Raw genomic sequence first — 16,447 nt, forward strand, 5'->3', positions numbered from 1 at the left:
CAATGGCTCAGGTCATTTAAAACTCTTTAATGCAGGTTATTGAGACCTGCTGATTAAAAAGTGTTTAACTTTATCAGCTGCTGTTTAAAATCTTCCTTATTTACAACTGGACTGGAAAGTCTTTCATCATGTGACACCTTTTTCCCCTCAAATACAGAACAGAAATACTTATTGAACACTTCTGCTTTTTCTGCATTATTGACAATTCTACCATTTCCATCTAGGAATGGGCAAATATCATGATACTTTTTTGTTCCTAATATGCTTTTTAAAAAATCCTTTTTGTCCTTTACTCTGCTGGCCACAGATTTCTACTTGTGTGCTTTTTTCCCCCTTATCAATTGTATACAATTCCCAACTTCTGATTTATATTCGTTACTATCAACTTCCCCTTTGTTCCATTTTTTTAATACATATTTATAGCCGGCATTACTTCCTCCCTAAGTCAGGTTGATTTCTTGATTGTGGATTTTTGGGCATCAAGTAAAGAGTTATTAAGCAGTTACCAATAATCATTCACATTTTTCTGATTAAATTCTTTCTTTCAGCTGATTTGGCTCATAATTGTTTTCAGCTTTGTGAAATTAGCCCTTTTAGAGAACAAAGTGCGTGTGTCTATACATATATAAGGTTTGGACTTTCTGTTTGCACATAGCAAATGTGATCAAGTCATGATCACTTGTAGATACACTATTGTCAATTTTTAGTTCTGTGATCAATTCCTCTTTTATCTGTCAAGACGAAATCTCCCCCATGTTGGATGCAACACTTTCTGAGTTAGAAAATAGTCATCTATAATATAGACCAGAAATTGGCAACCTTTGGCATGCGGCCCATCAGGGAAATCCGCTGGTGGGACGGGACGGTTTGTTTACCTGCAGCATCTGCAGGTTCAGCTGATCGCAGCTCCCACTGGCCGCAGTTCACCGTTCCAGGCCAATGAGGGCTGCGGGAAGCAGCAGACAGCACATCCCTCAGCCTGCACCGCTTCCTGCAGCCCCTATTGGCCTGGAACGGCGAACCGCGTCCAGCGGGAGCTGCGATCGGCCGAACCTGCAGACGCTGCAGGTAAACAAACTGTCCTGGCCCGTCAACAGATTTCCCTGACGGGCTGCGTGCCAAAGGTTGTCGATTCCTGATACAGACATTTCAAGGATGTTTTAGTACTGATAGCATGAGATTACCAGCATGTGTCATTCAGACTGAAGTCCTCCATTATAATGCAGGGTATTTTTCCTACACATTATAGGTAGGTGCTTAAGGAACCAGAAGTAACCAGTCATCCTGTTCCCTAGCGTGATTTGGTGGTACACACCAGACACCAACTCTAGTACCCCATCTTGTGCTTCTATTACACACATGGTGATTAATTAAAGTTAGCAAGCCACCCTCCTAACATTTACACCAATTACTGTACCAAAATGTAAATGGTTTTAAAAATAGATTCCTGGTGTGGGAACTTCCTAAAACTCCTGCATATTTTCAAAACTGTTCACATAAGGGGGCCAAGTACTTTTCCTGTGTCAGTGAATTAATTCTTTCATAATTTTCTTGCATTTCTCATATCTATGATACGTTTAAAAAAGGAATATTCATTCCAAGTTAAATGTCTTGCTTTCTGTGTGTGTCTTTTCATTGCACTGAAAAAAGCAGAGAGCAGATAATGTGCACCCATGACTTTTCTTGAGATTGATCACTGCCTCAAAAAGACCAAAGGGTCAGTGTGTTATTTCAGGGCAGGCAATTCAAGACATGTGTGGCATTTGCCAAGCTCTCAGCTGCTCAGGATAATGAAGAACTAGTAGACAAAGTATAAGCAGAATCATATTGGCTGTTAGAATAGTAGACAAACTCCCAAAACCTGAAAAGGTATTCAGTCAAAAGTTCTGAAGAAATTTCAGCTCTCTCTACTGCTCCTACACTATTCTATCCTTTGTGCTTACCCCACCTCCTACATCCAGTTTAAAATATCTATTTAATGCAGGTGACTCAGGGCATGTTGTCAGCATGACCAGTGGATAAAAAGGGAAGGCGGGCGCATGAAATTAAACTCTCTGGAATATTCTTTTCAAAGCTAATTCCCCAACAAAGCTATATATCCCCATCCCTCCCCCACCGTCTTTTGTGTAAAAAGTGTCAATGTTAGCATTGCAAAATGGAATTGTTGTTGCTTCATGTAACCTCTTTAGTTACAGAATATCATACCTCTTTTTATAAATTTTATTTTTCCAAACTGACTACTACTGCTGTGCACACTTATGCATATATGTTTTTAACTGACAATATATAAGGCTACGGGCAGGTCATGGGCAATAAAGAAAAATTCACGGAAGCCCTTGACCTGTCCCTGACTTTTACTAAAAATATCCATGATAAAATGGGAAGGGGCTGGGTAGCTGCGGGGTGGCTGGGATCTCTGGTGCCCCCACCACCTGTGGGGGCTCAGAGCTGCAGAGATCCGCCTACCCCAACAAAATAAAACCACCTCCAACGAAGGGCAGGAAGCTTTGTTGGTGGGAGATGAAGATTTTTAATCTGGATTTGTCTAGCTGAATTTGGATGAAAACTGGAAATCAGTTAATGTTCAAAAACAGCACTTTCCAATTGTTTTTGTTAATTAAATAAAAGTATCTTAAATGTGCTGGTAACAAGAAAAAACAATATCAAAACACATTTTACTTTTAAAACTGATTTATTAAACGAAGTATTAACTGTAGCTAGTGAACTGACTGTTTCTGGACACATTGGGCCAGTTTTTCAAAGGTATTTAGCAGCAAAGATGCATCCGACGAAGTGGGTATTCACCCACGAAAGCTGATGCTCCAATACGTCTATTAGTCTATAAGGTGCCACAGGACTCTTTGCTGCTTTTACAGATCCAGACTAACACAGCTACCCCTCTGATACTTGAAAGGTATTTAGGTGTCCAAAGATGCCAGTAAGTGCCTACTGGGATTTTCAAAAGTGCCTAAACAGGTTAGGAACTTAATGCATATTGATTTCAATGGTAGTTAGGCACCTAACCTGCTTAGGTGCTTTTGAAAATCCCAGTAGCCACCTGCATGCATCTTTAGGCACCAAAATAAATATCTTTGAAAATCTGGCCCCATGTCCTTCAAGATTTTAGAAATAGTAGATCTTCTCTCCCACCTGTGTTTTATTCCTCGATTGGAAGAGGAAAACAAGATTTCCTGCTTTTTCAACTCCCAGTTGGTTTCTCAATTTTGAATGTACTAGTCCAAATAAAGAAAATATTCTCTCTGCTAGTTAAACTAAAACCAAAAGTAATTAAGGCAAAACCATTTCTGTGCAACAGAAATTGATAATATTTACATTTGGAAAAATGTAAATATCTGCCTTTCTTGCCATTGTAAAGACTGAAAAGAATATTGATACTTTGCAGTTCATAATATTGAGACATTAATAATGCTTGAGTTGACCTCAGAAGTAAAAAATGTTCCCTCCTAGTTGTGTATATAATAAAAAAGCAGCATCCTTTAACTCATTAAAATTTGAGGGCTCATTGATGCGCCATATATTTTTATTTATTTAAATGATTTTAATAAATTATACTAAGTTTAGCCATTAACGTGGGTTTTCATAACTTCAAATTTAATTGAACAGGTTTATTTTTAAAATAAAAATAATTTAAATTGGATTTTTATTTAAATTAGAATAAAAATCTGATTTTAAAAAATATCAATTTTATCCACCCTTATGTGAACACAATAAATCAGGGAAGTTCAGAGAGAAGTTGGTCTTCTGGACATATCATCTATTATATCAGATATCAGAGGGGCAGCCGTGTTAGTCTGAATCTGTAAAAAGCAACAGAGGATCCTGTGGCACCTTTGAGACTTATGCTCCCAATACTTCTGTTAGTCTCAAAGGTGCCACAGGGCCCTCTGTTGCTTATATCAGATATGCAACCCCAGGCTCTACATGTCCCTAAACCTCTGACTGCCAGAAGCTGGAACTAGACGACAGTGGATGGACTTGATAATTGTCCTGCTATGTTCATTCCCTCTGAAGCATCTGGTACCAGCCACTGTCAGAAAGCAGGATACTGGATTAGAGGGACCATTGGTCTGACCCAGTATGGCTGTTCTTACGTTCTGTTCTTAGGTACCGCACTGATGGGCATAGCTACTGAACAGAATATTATGCAGCCTGTTTCTGAAACACATGCAATACCTAGATAAAATAGAGTGAGTTCAGATTCAAATTTAACCCTAAATTCTGCATTTCCTTGTGTTTTTTTAATGTAAGTTTGGTAACCTAATGTCGGTCCTCTTTTCTGTGTAAGGCTCACCACTGAAAAGTGCTATTGTCATTATAGGTTTCTTTGGACATGAAATTTCAGTGGAAACATTAATAGTCTCCCAAGTTTTAGATGCTTCTGATATGCTTTTAGTATTATATATACATAATGATTTGTATATGAGTGCATAAAATATCATGGCTTTATTAATGTGCACTTATGGTATATAACTATCCCTTTCCTACTGTATTATAAACATGTACTCTTTGCAAACAATGTATGAATGTTAGTGAATGACATAATACCCAGTGAATGATTTACAAAGATAAAAAATACAAATCTGAATAAATGGATGTTCAACTATAAAATTATTTAAATATATGCATATAAGTGTAGTGTATCCTCCTGCTTAGCAAAAAAGATGTGCTAACAGAGTTAAGGTATATCTGGTTGTAAATCAACATGTTTTAACGATTATACCAACCCACAGAATGACCCTTTCTTCACTAAAAAGTACAAATGCAGATCAAGTTTAACATCATTTAAACCAAGGTTTCCTGCTTGCTGATTAAAACCGGTGATTTACATTAGCTTGATTTTAAAATCAATCCACCCAGGGTTACACCAAACTTAATGTTACTTCAGCTATAGATTTGAGACTTATAACTGACTCAGAATAGCAGGCATGCCCTGGAGTTATTTTTTCCAGTCATCTAGTCAGTATACTAAAGATACTTTTTTAAAGTTGAACTTTTCAGATAAACATTAATTCCTACAGAGGAAAAAAAGGAAACAGATCCATGTTGCTTTTAAATTAAGAGTAGGTTGGCTATTAGGAAAAACTTTTAGGGTGGTGAAGCACTGGAATGGGTTACCTAGGGAGGTGGTGGAATCTCCTTCCTTAGAGGTTTTTAAGGTCAGGCTTGACAAAGACCTGGCTGGTATGATTTAGTTGGGGATTGGTCCTACTTTGAGCAGGAGACAGGACTAGATGACCTCCTGAGGTCCCTTCCAACCCTGATATTCTATGATTCTATCTATATTCAGATATTCATACTGATTTCACATTAAATTGGCTTAAAAAGCAATTTAGTTAAACTGAAGTAAAACCCTTGTGGACACTTAATATACCTTAAATCAATAGAGAATCAAGGCAGGATTTTGCACCAGTTTTTGTTGTTGTTTTTTTAAATCACACCTTTAGTTCAACCCGTGCAACACTGAATAGAGACAAGGCCAAAGGCTTTGTTTACACTATTGCACCATTTAGCAACACGGCTGTGCTGCAACAGCCGTGCCGCTAAAAGGCGCGCAGTGTAGCCGCTGTTTGTTGGCAGGAGAGAGCTCTCCCACCGAAAAAAACCTTCTACCCCCAACAAAGCGGCGGTAGCTTTGTCGGCAGCCGACAAAGCGCTGTTCACACCCTTGAACAACAGAAGTTTTGTCGTTCAGTTTCCGGCGTAGACAAAGCCTTAGATTCTACTGGTAATTTCTTTAGCTTTACTGATGCTTTTTAATAATAGGTAAAAAAAACATGAAAACAAGAGTTAATGCACCTAGAAAGAAATTGCAAATAGGGTTGTTGTTTTTTTAAACACACACTTCTCAGATCAATGGGCTGATTCTGAGAGATGCTGAACACCTGCAAATCCTTCCTCTCCCACACATCCTAACACAAAACTCAAGGGCTCATTGCTTATCATTCTAATCAGAGAATTACTTAAAAAGGTGTTTTCAGTAATCTAACTATCTTGATTATAACAGGCCCCTGACTAAAAGTGCACAGAAAGAATGGATCAATACCAGTTCTATCCAATGCAACTGTCTTCCCTTTGTAACCCGGGACTTGTCCTTAGTAACTAGCTACACCAGTGCAAAAATCCCTGATACATCAAAACCAACTACTATGATTTTAAAGATTTTACCTTGGTTACACTAGCTGCTAAGTAGATTTCAAATCATGACAGGTTTCAGAGTAGCAACCCTGTTAGTCTGTATCCGCAAAAAGAACGGGAGTACTTGTGGCACCTTAGAGACTAACAAATTTATTAGAGCATAAGCTTTCGTGGGCTACTGCATATATGCATCCGAAGAAGTGGGCAGTAGCCCACGAAAGCTTATGCTCTAATAAATTTGTTAGTCTCTAAGGTGCCACAAGTACTCCTGTTCTTATTTCAAATCATGTTAGGATACCTAATTTAAAAAATATTTTTCCCTATCCTAGACAAGGCCTATGGGTTTGCACAAGTGTACCTACCCCTGTGCAAAAGTCTCTAATATAGACATCCCCGAGTAGTTCCACATAATCTGCAAGTACAAGCTGTTAGAACAAAAGAAGCAGCATGTCAAACACAAATACAGTAGTAGCATAAGTTATGACAATGCAAATACTGCATTGCCTACAAGCTAAAAAATGAAGAAGCCACAGCTATGGTCAGCTGGCAAACAGAACCTCAAGAACAGTTTGATAATTTTTACTGTTGAATGAAATTGTAGCAAAGAGGATCCCATACTCAATCCTTAAAATATTTACTGAGTTTTTAAATAATGATTTATCTTTTGACCTAACATACTTGAACGTGTGAGTAAGAGAAAGAAATATCAGAAAGTTTCTCAATCTTCCAATCCTAACAACATCAAGAAACTATCTTAATTACAGTTTTAAGACAAAAAAACAGAATTTAAAAATCCACTCTTCCATGAATGAGAAGCTCACACTGGAGTGTGAAACCCTCTACCACAAATTTCTATAGATCATTTTTTGTTTTAAATACAAGCTTAAGTTTCCAGCTCTTACAGATGCAAAGCACTTTCAACATGAAACAATGCAGTGTCTCTTCCTCTGTCTGCAGACAGCCAGATCCAGTGCTTTGTGGTTCACAGCTTTAGCAAACAGCAGCTAAACAAAATTAACGGGACTGGTTATTCTAATTGCTGGTATTTCACAACCCTATGTATAATTATCTAGTCACCTGCTGATGCAACAGAATTTCACCCACTGATTCCTGCATCAAGCCCAGTAATTTCTGGTAGAACTACAGCAATCTTTTATTTAGAAAGACATCAAGTCTTGAGTTAAAGACCTCAAGTGATGGAGAATTCACCACATCCTTTGGTAAATCCTGCTCCAATAGTTAATGATCCTCACTGTGAAAAATATATGAATTACTTCCAGTCTGAATCTATTTCACTTCAAATTGTCTGTAGTTTAATTATACTGCTTCTTGGTAAAGCTATGAATAGCAAATGCAGGCACTGGAATCATTCATAGAAGAGGAGAATAGTAAACTACTGAGGCTTCTTCCCCCTCCTTTCAGTTGTAGCAACTAGAGCTATGTCTACACTAAGGTAAAAAGATGCGTTAATGAAATATGTTAAAATTAACATATTTTTTCCCAACATGTTTCGTTAATGCATCTTTTTATCCTAGTGTAGACATGGCATAGCAGCTTGGAGGAAGGGAATAGCATAGATCAGACCGTCCCTCATTACGTAAGGTTCTGGTGAGGGTGTCCAGCAGCTAAAGATTGAAGGAGTTTAAGATTTACAATATCCACTAGACCAGTGGTTCTCAACCAGGGGTTCAGGGCAGGTTTCAGGGGGCTGGTGGGTCGCCAAACAGGGCCAGCATCAGACTAGCTGGGGCCCAGGGTACAAAGCTGAAGCTACACTGTGTGGGGCTGAAGCCCAGGGCCCTGAGCCCTGCCGCCTAGAGCTGAAGCCCAAGCCTGAGCAATGTAGCGGGGCCCCAAACAACTGCCCTGCTTGCTACCCCCTAATGCTGGCCCTGAGTTTTATATGCAGAAAACTTCTTGTTGTGGCACAGGTAGGTCGTGTAGTTTTTATAGCACGTTGGGGGAAGCTCAGAAAGAAAAAGGTTGAGAACCCCTGCACTAGACAGAGGCTGATACAGAAGATTGAGCTCTCAAATGGGGCACAAGGCCAGAACTCTTGTACAAATTCCAGCAGCTGGGGAGAATATTTGGGGCAAGCTTCTCACCCAACAGTTGTACCCGTAGATCTTCATTCTGTAAAGACTTACAATCCCATTACGGACGTTTCGTGTTTCTTACCAAGTTTCAGATAAACACTGCCTGTGGTCAGCTAATTTATATGAGTGAAGCCAGCATTTTACAATAGTTTTGTTTCTCAGATTATGTTTCTCACATAACCCAAAACATTGGATGTACTCCTTTATGAATTGAACAGAATATCCAAAAATAATATTTTTATTATAAAACCTGGATTTGTTTGATTTTTGTTGTTAGTAATTTCATTTACAAGTCAAAGGGACACTAACTTATTTTTCCTTGCTTCAGCTAAGATTACTTTAACAATCTAAGGGGGGAAAAAACTTTTTCAGTGTACATTTGATAACACAGTGTAAAATCAATTAGGTCCTGATCCTGCAAAGGCAGCATCCACAAGGCATACCTTATGCCAGTGGTTTTCAAACTTTTTTTCTGGGGACCAGTTGAAGAAAATTGTTGATGCCCATGATCCAACAGAACTGGGGATGAGAAGTTTGGGGTGTGAGAGGGGCTCAGGGCTGAGGCAGAGGGTAGGGGTGCAGGGGTGAGGGCTGTGGGGTGGGGCTGGGAATGAGTTCAGGGTGTGGGAAGGGGTTCCGGGTTTGTGGGAGGCCCAGGGCTGGGGTTTTGGTGCAGGGGGTGGGGGGGCAGGGCTCTGGGCTGGGGCTGAGGGGTTTGGGGTGCAGGAGGGGCTCCGGGTTTGGGGGGGGCCTCAAGGCTGGGGCAGGATGGGGGAGAGGGTCAGGGCTCTGGGCTAGGAATGAGGGGAGTTTGGGGTGCAAGAGGGGTTCCAGGTTGTGGGGAGGGCTCAGGGCTGAGGCAGAGGGTTGGGGCGCGGGAAGGGGTGCTTCAGGGCTGGGGCAGGGGATTGAGATCATAGATTATCATAGATTATAAGACTGGAAGGGACCTCAAGAGGTCATCGAGTCCAGTCCCCTGCCCGCATGGCAGATGTGGGGTTGGGGCGCGGACTTACCTCCGGCGGCTCCCGGTCAGCGGTGCAGCCAGGGTGCACCGCAGATCGCGCTGCTCCCTGGAAGCAGCCGGTCTGGCTCCAAGGCGGAGGAACGCAAGCAGCTCCGCGCGACTCTCACCCACAGGCACACACCCCCATCCCCTCCCCAGTTCCCATTGGCCGATTGCCGGCCAATGGGAGTGCGGAGCCAGTGCTCGGGGCCTAGGCAGCACGCAGAGCCCCGTGGCCCCCCTGCCTAGAAGCTGGACCCGCTGCTGGTCGCTTCTGGGGCACAGCGCAGCGTCGGTAAAGATAGGCACTAGCTGCCTTAGCTGGGCAGCACCACCGATGGGACTTTTAACGTCCTGGTCAGCGGTGCTGAACAGAGCAAGGTGACCCAGCTCCTTACATGCCACAACCCAGTAGTGGGTCGTGACCCACGGTTTGAAAAACACTGCCTTATGCCCAATGCCAAGTCCAAGTGAAGTTGGTGGGCTTCTGCCTGGGCATAAGGGCCCACCTATGTGGATTCCAGATGTAGTAGCTGAACTTTCAACAACTAAAAATGTTTTCTCTGAAGGTGAAGAATTAAAAAGAAAATATATTTAAAATATATTATATATTAGTGATGTGGAGAAAGTGGATAAGGAAAAGTTATTTACTTATTCCCATAATACAAGAACTAGGGGTCATCAAATTAAATTAATAGGCAGCAGGTTTAAAACAAATACAAAGAAGTTCTTTTTCACACAGCGCACAGTCAACCTGTGGAACTCCTTACCTGAGGAGGTTGTGAAGGCTAGGACTATAACAGAGTTTAAAAGAGAACTGGATAAATTCATGGTGGTTAAGTCCATTAATGGCTAGTAGCCAGGACGGGTAAGGAATGGTGTCCCTAGCCTCTGTCTGTCAGAGCGTGGAGATGGATGGCAGGAGAGAAATCACTTGATCATTGCCTGTTAGGTTCACTCCCTCTGGGGACTGGCATTGGCCACTGTCGGTAGACAGGATACTGGGCTAGATGGACCTTTTGTCTGACCCGGTACGGCCTTTCTTATATTCTTATGTTGTTAACTCAGTCTACATGTTCTTAGCTAAAAAATGACTTAAAATTGCTGTGTTATTTTGATTGGAGTTGGAGAACAAAACTGATGGAAAAAGAGAGGCAACAGAGCCAGCTCTCTACTGTCCTGGTATAGAAAGAGCACTCTAAAGTTCCACTTTCCTTTTTCTTCAGCACAGATGTAAAGCAAAGGAGCACTTCTGGAATCCACTCACAGGAGAATGAACAATTCAGCGAATAGAAAACTGTCTCCTACAGTTATAAAAGACCATTTCCATAAGTAGTCTTGCTAAAGCAGAAATGCCATTAAACAAAATAAACATGTTTGGGTTATTACAAAAAATGATTTTCTCTCAGTTTATAAGCAGAAATCATTCTCTCTCTTTCCTGGTAGCATTAGACCAGTTATGTAAATATACACAAATTCTTCCCTCTAGCCTTCCATCTAATTAAGCTCAGATGGACATCAAATTTTTAATTAAACTAAGGTTAACAAATCCTATCCCTTCTCCCTCTACCACTTAATAAACTGAACCATAATAAACTACTCAGAGTAGCTACAAAAGGCTATTCTAAATACAACTAAGAAAACACAAACTAAGAGAAAAAACAATGAGGAGTACTTGTGGCACCTTAGAGACTAACAAATCTGAAACTAAATAAGAGAAGAAGTGAGGTTCTTACCCACGAAAGCTTATGCTCCCAGTACTTCTGTTAGTCTCAAAGGTGCCACAGGACCCTCTGTTGCTTTAAATAAGAGAAGTTACTTATATTGAGAAAAGCTAATCCATCATGAATGTCAATTTAAACTACACCATTCATTTTCAAACTGACATTAAGGTCACTATATTTATATTAATTTAATGTTATCAGAATCCACTATGGAAAGGTAGGTCTAACTGGATTGGTTTCTGGGAAATGGCAATTAAAGAAAGTCTAAATAAAAGCATTTCACAGAACTCTCTAAACTAGAGATAAATATTTGCTTAACTACCTCACTGTTTTAATTTGGAATTCTTCAGTAAAACACTTACTCCTGGAAATACAGTTTTCACCTGATTCCATATGTAGTCCGCCATTTGGAATCTTCACAATGGCTAAAGACATCTCCCAATTCAGGGGGATGGCTTATTCACAGCCTGAGTGACGTAAGTTATACCAACATATGTGGTATTGTAGACATAGCCTTAGAGGTATTAAGGTACTGCAGGATCAATCTGCATGAGAAAATTTACAATAAAAACTCTCCAGAAGGGAAAAAATGAAGGTTCATTCCACCTCCACAGACAGCAATCTTTATCTTTACAATCAAAATGGCTAAACTTTGTTTGCTAAATTAAAAAAATCATTTAAAAATGAGACTCCATTAAAATTCATAGAACATTCTTAAAGGCATGAATTTCCTCATCTTTGGATCTAGATTGCATCTCATAAAAACAATGAAATTCCAAGTGAAGAATGACACACTATTTCTCTCTTACCTGTTGTGGAGCAGGCAGTTCCTGAACAGCTGTATGTGCTACAATGACTTCACACAAAGGGATGCAAGGTGATCCTATTAAATCAATTACTTTTACAGTAGTGGAGAAAGAAGGAATGCTAGAACTATACAGAATCATCATCCAAAAGACACTACATTGTTTTTCTCATTCATTAAAAAAATTCCAGATATCATAGAATCATAGGACTGGAAGGGACCTTGAGAGGTCATCTAGTCCAGTCCCCTGCACTCATGGCAGGACTAAGTATTATCTAGACCAGCAGTGGGCAACCTGTGGCTCATCAGGGTAATCCGTTGGTGGGCCGTGAGACACTGTTTACATTGATTGCCCGCAGGCAAGACCATCCGCAGCTCCCAGTGGCTGCGGTTCACCATTCCCAGCCAATTTATTCCAGTGCTTAATCACCCTGACAGTTAGGAAGTTTTTCCTAATGTCCAACCTAAACCTCCCTTGCTGCAATTTAAGCCCATTGCTTGTTGTCCTATCCTCAGAAGTTAAGAACAATTTTTCTCCCTCCTCCTTGTAACAACCTTTTATGTACTTGAAAACTGTTACGTCCCCTCTCAGTCTTCTCTTTTCCAGACTAAAACCCAATTTTTTCAATCTTCCCTCATATGTCATGTTTTCTAAACCTTTAATCATTTTTGTTGCTCTTCACTGGACTTTCTCCAATTTGTCCACATCCTTCCTGAAATGTGGTGCTCAGAACTGGATACAATACTCCAGTTGAGGCCTAATCAGCACAGAGTAGAGTGGAAGAATTACTTCTCCTGTCTTGCTTACAACACTCCTGCTAATACATCCCAGAATGATGTTCACTTTTAGTTTTTTTTGCAACAGTGTTACACTGTTGACTTATATTTAGCTTATGGTCTACTATGACCCCCAGATCCCTTTCCGCAGTACTCCTTCCTAGGCAGTCATTTCCCATTTTGTATGTGTGCAACTGATTGTTCCTTCCTAAATGGAGTACTCTGTATTTGTTCTTATTGAATCTCATCCTATTTACTTCAGACCATTTCTCCAGTTTCTCCAGATCATTTTGAATTTTAATTCTATCGTCCAAAGCACTTGCAACTCCTCCCAGCTTGGTATCGTCTGCAAACTTTATAAGTGTACTCTCTATACCATTATCTAAATCACCGATGCATTTGAGCTGACAATTTGTGCGCCGTGTTGTATGCAGTGTAGTTATAGCCGTGTCAGACCCAGGTTGTCTCTCTCACCAACCGACAAAGTTGGTCCAATAAAAGATATTACCTCACCCACTTTGTCTCTCTAACTTGTGCGCCAAGCAGTTTCACCATATTTGATCTGAACAGGACTAGCTATAAAGCCCTGCAAAGTGATTCATAAAAGCAACATTGACAGACCCTTACTATAAATGCTACACGCCATCTGGTTAGTGCCACTTGCAGCAACATATCTTTGCTTCCTCCTCTTGCAAACAGAAGACAGTGCATTTTACTTCTCTTTTATATAATGTGACATCAGATTCAGATTAAAGTTTTACCCAGTTACTACAAAGCTGATAAGACTGCTTTCTTACTTAAGATGTGGATAGTGTGAGAGCAGAAATGAAAAAAAGCACCATGGTTCACAAGCTACAATATTGAAGGCCAACAACTGCCATGCAAGAGACCAGAGTTTAGGCCCTAAGAACCAAAGCAGACAGCAATCAATTGTCTTGTCCTATACTGCTGTGAACCTCTGATCAGTTGCAAGGAGTGGCACTGAATGGTTTTAAGCCACATTCAGCTGCTTTGGCCTAAAGGAAAGTCATTAGGTCTCTGAGTGGGAGCAGTTAGAAAAAGCAATTTTTTGTTTGCTGGAGAGAGGGATCAAAAGGTAGAATTTTATTTTAGGGACTTCCAATGGGAAAAAGAATTATAAGTCTGCTAGCCAATACTAAGTCTTCCAATTAAAATACTACAGAGAAGTTCAAAGGGGTTTACTTATTGCATAACCCCAAATGCCTCTACGTGTAAAGCTTCAGAGGTTTGACCCACTAATGAACCTTGATACATGTGTCCCTCAAAGCTTGGCTTAGCCTCTCACCACAAGATAGACTGCCCCCAACTGACTAGCAAAGAGAAGTACAAGAAAAAGGTCTGAACTGTTCCAATTCAGAAATTTAAACTTGTGTTAGTAGAGAACTTCTGAAATGGAAGTTGGCAATGAAGATGAGGTCATTGTCACAAGCTTTTCTTTAATGTGACAAACTCAAAGCAAGACTAGGGTTTGTCAGAGGAAAAGAAGCAGGGAAAAAACAACAAGTACATGCGTGCTTTTAAAGAAAATGTTGAAAACAAAGTTCTGCGTATTCTGATTGCCCCTACATTTCTACAACAGAACCTTGGTAATTTAAATCTTTTCCATTTAAATCTGTTACATCAAGAGTCGCACTAAAAGTACCTGTTATAAGCTGTCCATCATACCAGTATGTATATCTAAGGCTGCGAGCAAAAACTGGAATAGAGTATAAGAAAAAGTTTTGACAACTACCTATCAAAGCCTGGAAAAGGTTGCTCTGGAAGATAGTAATGACACGCTCTATGGAGTTTCTCAGCTGTCTGTCCTCACTTTGGCTCAATTTGGAGCGGTATTCCTCCAGGAGGCGCAGAGCTCGCTGGGTATCTGCAAGCAAAAATAAAACAAAAAATTAATACTAAACACCACCATAACATAAGGGGAAAACTATCAGAACTGCACCAACTTTAGTCAATACAGCAATTCTTTACATCACACCCTCATTAACCCAACTTAAATAACTACCAAGTTCCTCAGAAGTTCTTTATTACCAGTTTATAAATTGCACAAGTAGACGTGTTTTTTTCAAAAAGGCAGAAGATTTTTCTAAAGCAGTTTTTTTAATGAAAGAATGACGTTGCCCACGTGCACATCTGATAACACTATAGAGCTGCCTACTCCGTAACTGACTCATCTGATCAAAGGATTTCAGTAACAATCTGCACAGCTTCAAACTTTAGAGTCACAAAGGGGGATGTGCAGATTTCTGCTTGGCTGACACAGATTTCCCCAGTACAAACACAGGTCAGACTCTGTATTACGTGAAAGAAAAAGACTAGAGTGAAACCACTCGCATATGAAACAAACATTTGCATTAGCAGGGAAAATGCGCGCAGCATATCCGCATGCAGGGGCAGCTGTCAACGAACGCCAGTTTAAACAACTGCTCGGGTCACTCCGCGCTGCACCCACCCAGCGCCACACGGCTGCGCTGGGAGAAAGTTTGCGGGACGCAGCGGCTGCACGCGGCCGGCGGAGTTCCCGCCGCGCGGGGGGCCGCGGGGTCTCACCTTGCTTCCGGACAGGCATGGTGCTCCGCAGCAGCAGCCCGCGCCCGAAGCGACCCCAGGGAGTAAGGCACAGCCGGACTCCGGCCGCTCGGCTCGGGCAGGGAGCGCCCGGCCGCCGCCCTCCCAAACTTTGCGCGGGACAAAGACCGGCAGCGAGACCCGACAGCGCGGGCTAGGACTGCGGCGGGGGCGGCCCGCGCTCTGCCCGGCCCCGCCGGGCTCGGAGGAGCCTTCCCCCACACCCGAGGGCAGGTCGCGACCAGACCCCGGGGGTCCGGAGCGGAGCCGGGACGGGGCAGCCGCCTCGGAGCTCAGGCGGCGGCGGCGGCTACCCTCTCGGAGCCCCCCGGGGGAGAAGGGGGCCCGGGCGCTCGAGATTCCCTCACGGCCGCGCGGCGGGGGCTGCTCTCGCGCGCTCCCTCCCACCGCCGCCTCGCTCCGCTGGAAATTCCAAACTTTCCAGCCAAAATGGCGGCCTGGAGGCTGTGGAGAGACTAGCCGCCCCCACGTGACCGGGCCGGCGGCCGCCCAATCAGGAGTCAGCGCGGCTCAGGGCTGGTACCTAAAGGGGGCGGCAAGGTGAGTGCGCCCCGCCGGCTTAAAGGGGCCGCGCCCGCCCCTTCGGAGAGCCGGGTAGGGGGCTGCAGCCGCGTGCGGCCCCGCGCGCACGTATGACGTCCAGTCTTTGCAGGAATGCGCCCCGCCGGCTGCCGCGTGTGCGCCCGGGGCAGGGCGCGAAGCCCCTCCCGGCAATGGGGCTCGCGGGCTGAGCGCGAGCCTCCAGCCACAGTTGGCCCTTGAATGAGAAACGCAACAGGTGCGGGAATGGCTACCCCCCCCCGCACGCGCACGCACACGCACACACACACACACCCCTGCAGCGGTTGTTCCGTGCGGTCTGGGAAGGGGCTTCAAAAACCACCAGGGGCCGATATGCAGGTGTAGGTCGGAAGCCCGGGCCGTCGCTATAGCCGCGTGAGTTGCTCGCAGGCTGGGGTGGGTCACACACCCAGAAGTACCGAGGTGGGGACCGCAGAACAGGGCAGGTTCCCATTCTTACCGTTATTGGTTGGACAGCAGTTGTAAAAAGGGCTGTGGGCTGCAAGAAAAATGGCCCTTGTCCTGGGCTATTGCAAAAGCTGTTTCTTTAATTACATTCTTGTGGTGCCAGGAGATTCATACAGTGCTGGGGGCTACAAGATAGTTACACATATTCACACACGCCCTTTGTATTCCCCTAGAATTTAACACCAGTTCAATAGGGGTGCACAACAGGGCCGGCTTTAGGCCGATTCCCCCGATGCCCTGTGCCTAA

General features: G+C 42.7%; 1 protein-coding gene across 17 annotated transcripts in view; it reads right to left on the reverse strand.

The window, feature by feature from the left end:
- DLG1 (discs large MAGUK scaffold protein 1) overlaps positions 1 to 15,967 on the reverse strand; it is a 360,872-nt gene extending 344,905 nt beyond the window's left edge. For 15 of the 17 annotated variants that reach the window (XM_065557446.1, XM_065557447.1, XM_005295649.5 and 12 more), the window contains exons 1-2: positions 15,133 to 15,298; positions 14,318 to 14,449 (exon numbers count right to left, since the gene is read on the reverse strand). In XM_065557446.1, the coding sequence (XP_065413518.1) occupies positions 14,318 to 14,449; positions 15,133 to 15,151 (151 nt within the window). In that variant the 5' untranslated portion in view covers positions 15,152 to 15,298. Of the gene's footprint in view, positions 1 to 14,317; positions 14,450 to 15,132; positions 15,305 to 15,694 lie in introns of those variants that run through there. The other 2 variants (XM_065557448.1, XM_005295637.5) reach the window with 2 other exon arrangements.
- Between the last annotated feature and the right edge of the window lie 480 nt (positions 15,968 to 16,447).

Source organism: Chrysemys picta, chromosome 9, assembly GCF_011386835.1.
Source record: "Chrysemys picta bellii isolate R12L10 chromosome 9, ASM1138683v2, whole genome shotgun sequence".
Lineage (NCBI taxonomy): Eukaryota > Metazoa > Chordata > Testudines > Emydidae > Chrysemys > Chrysemys picta.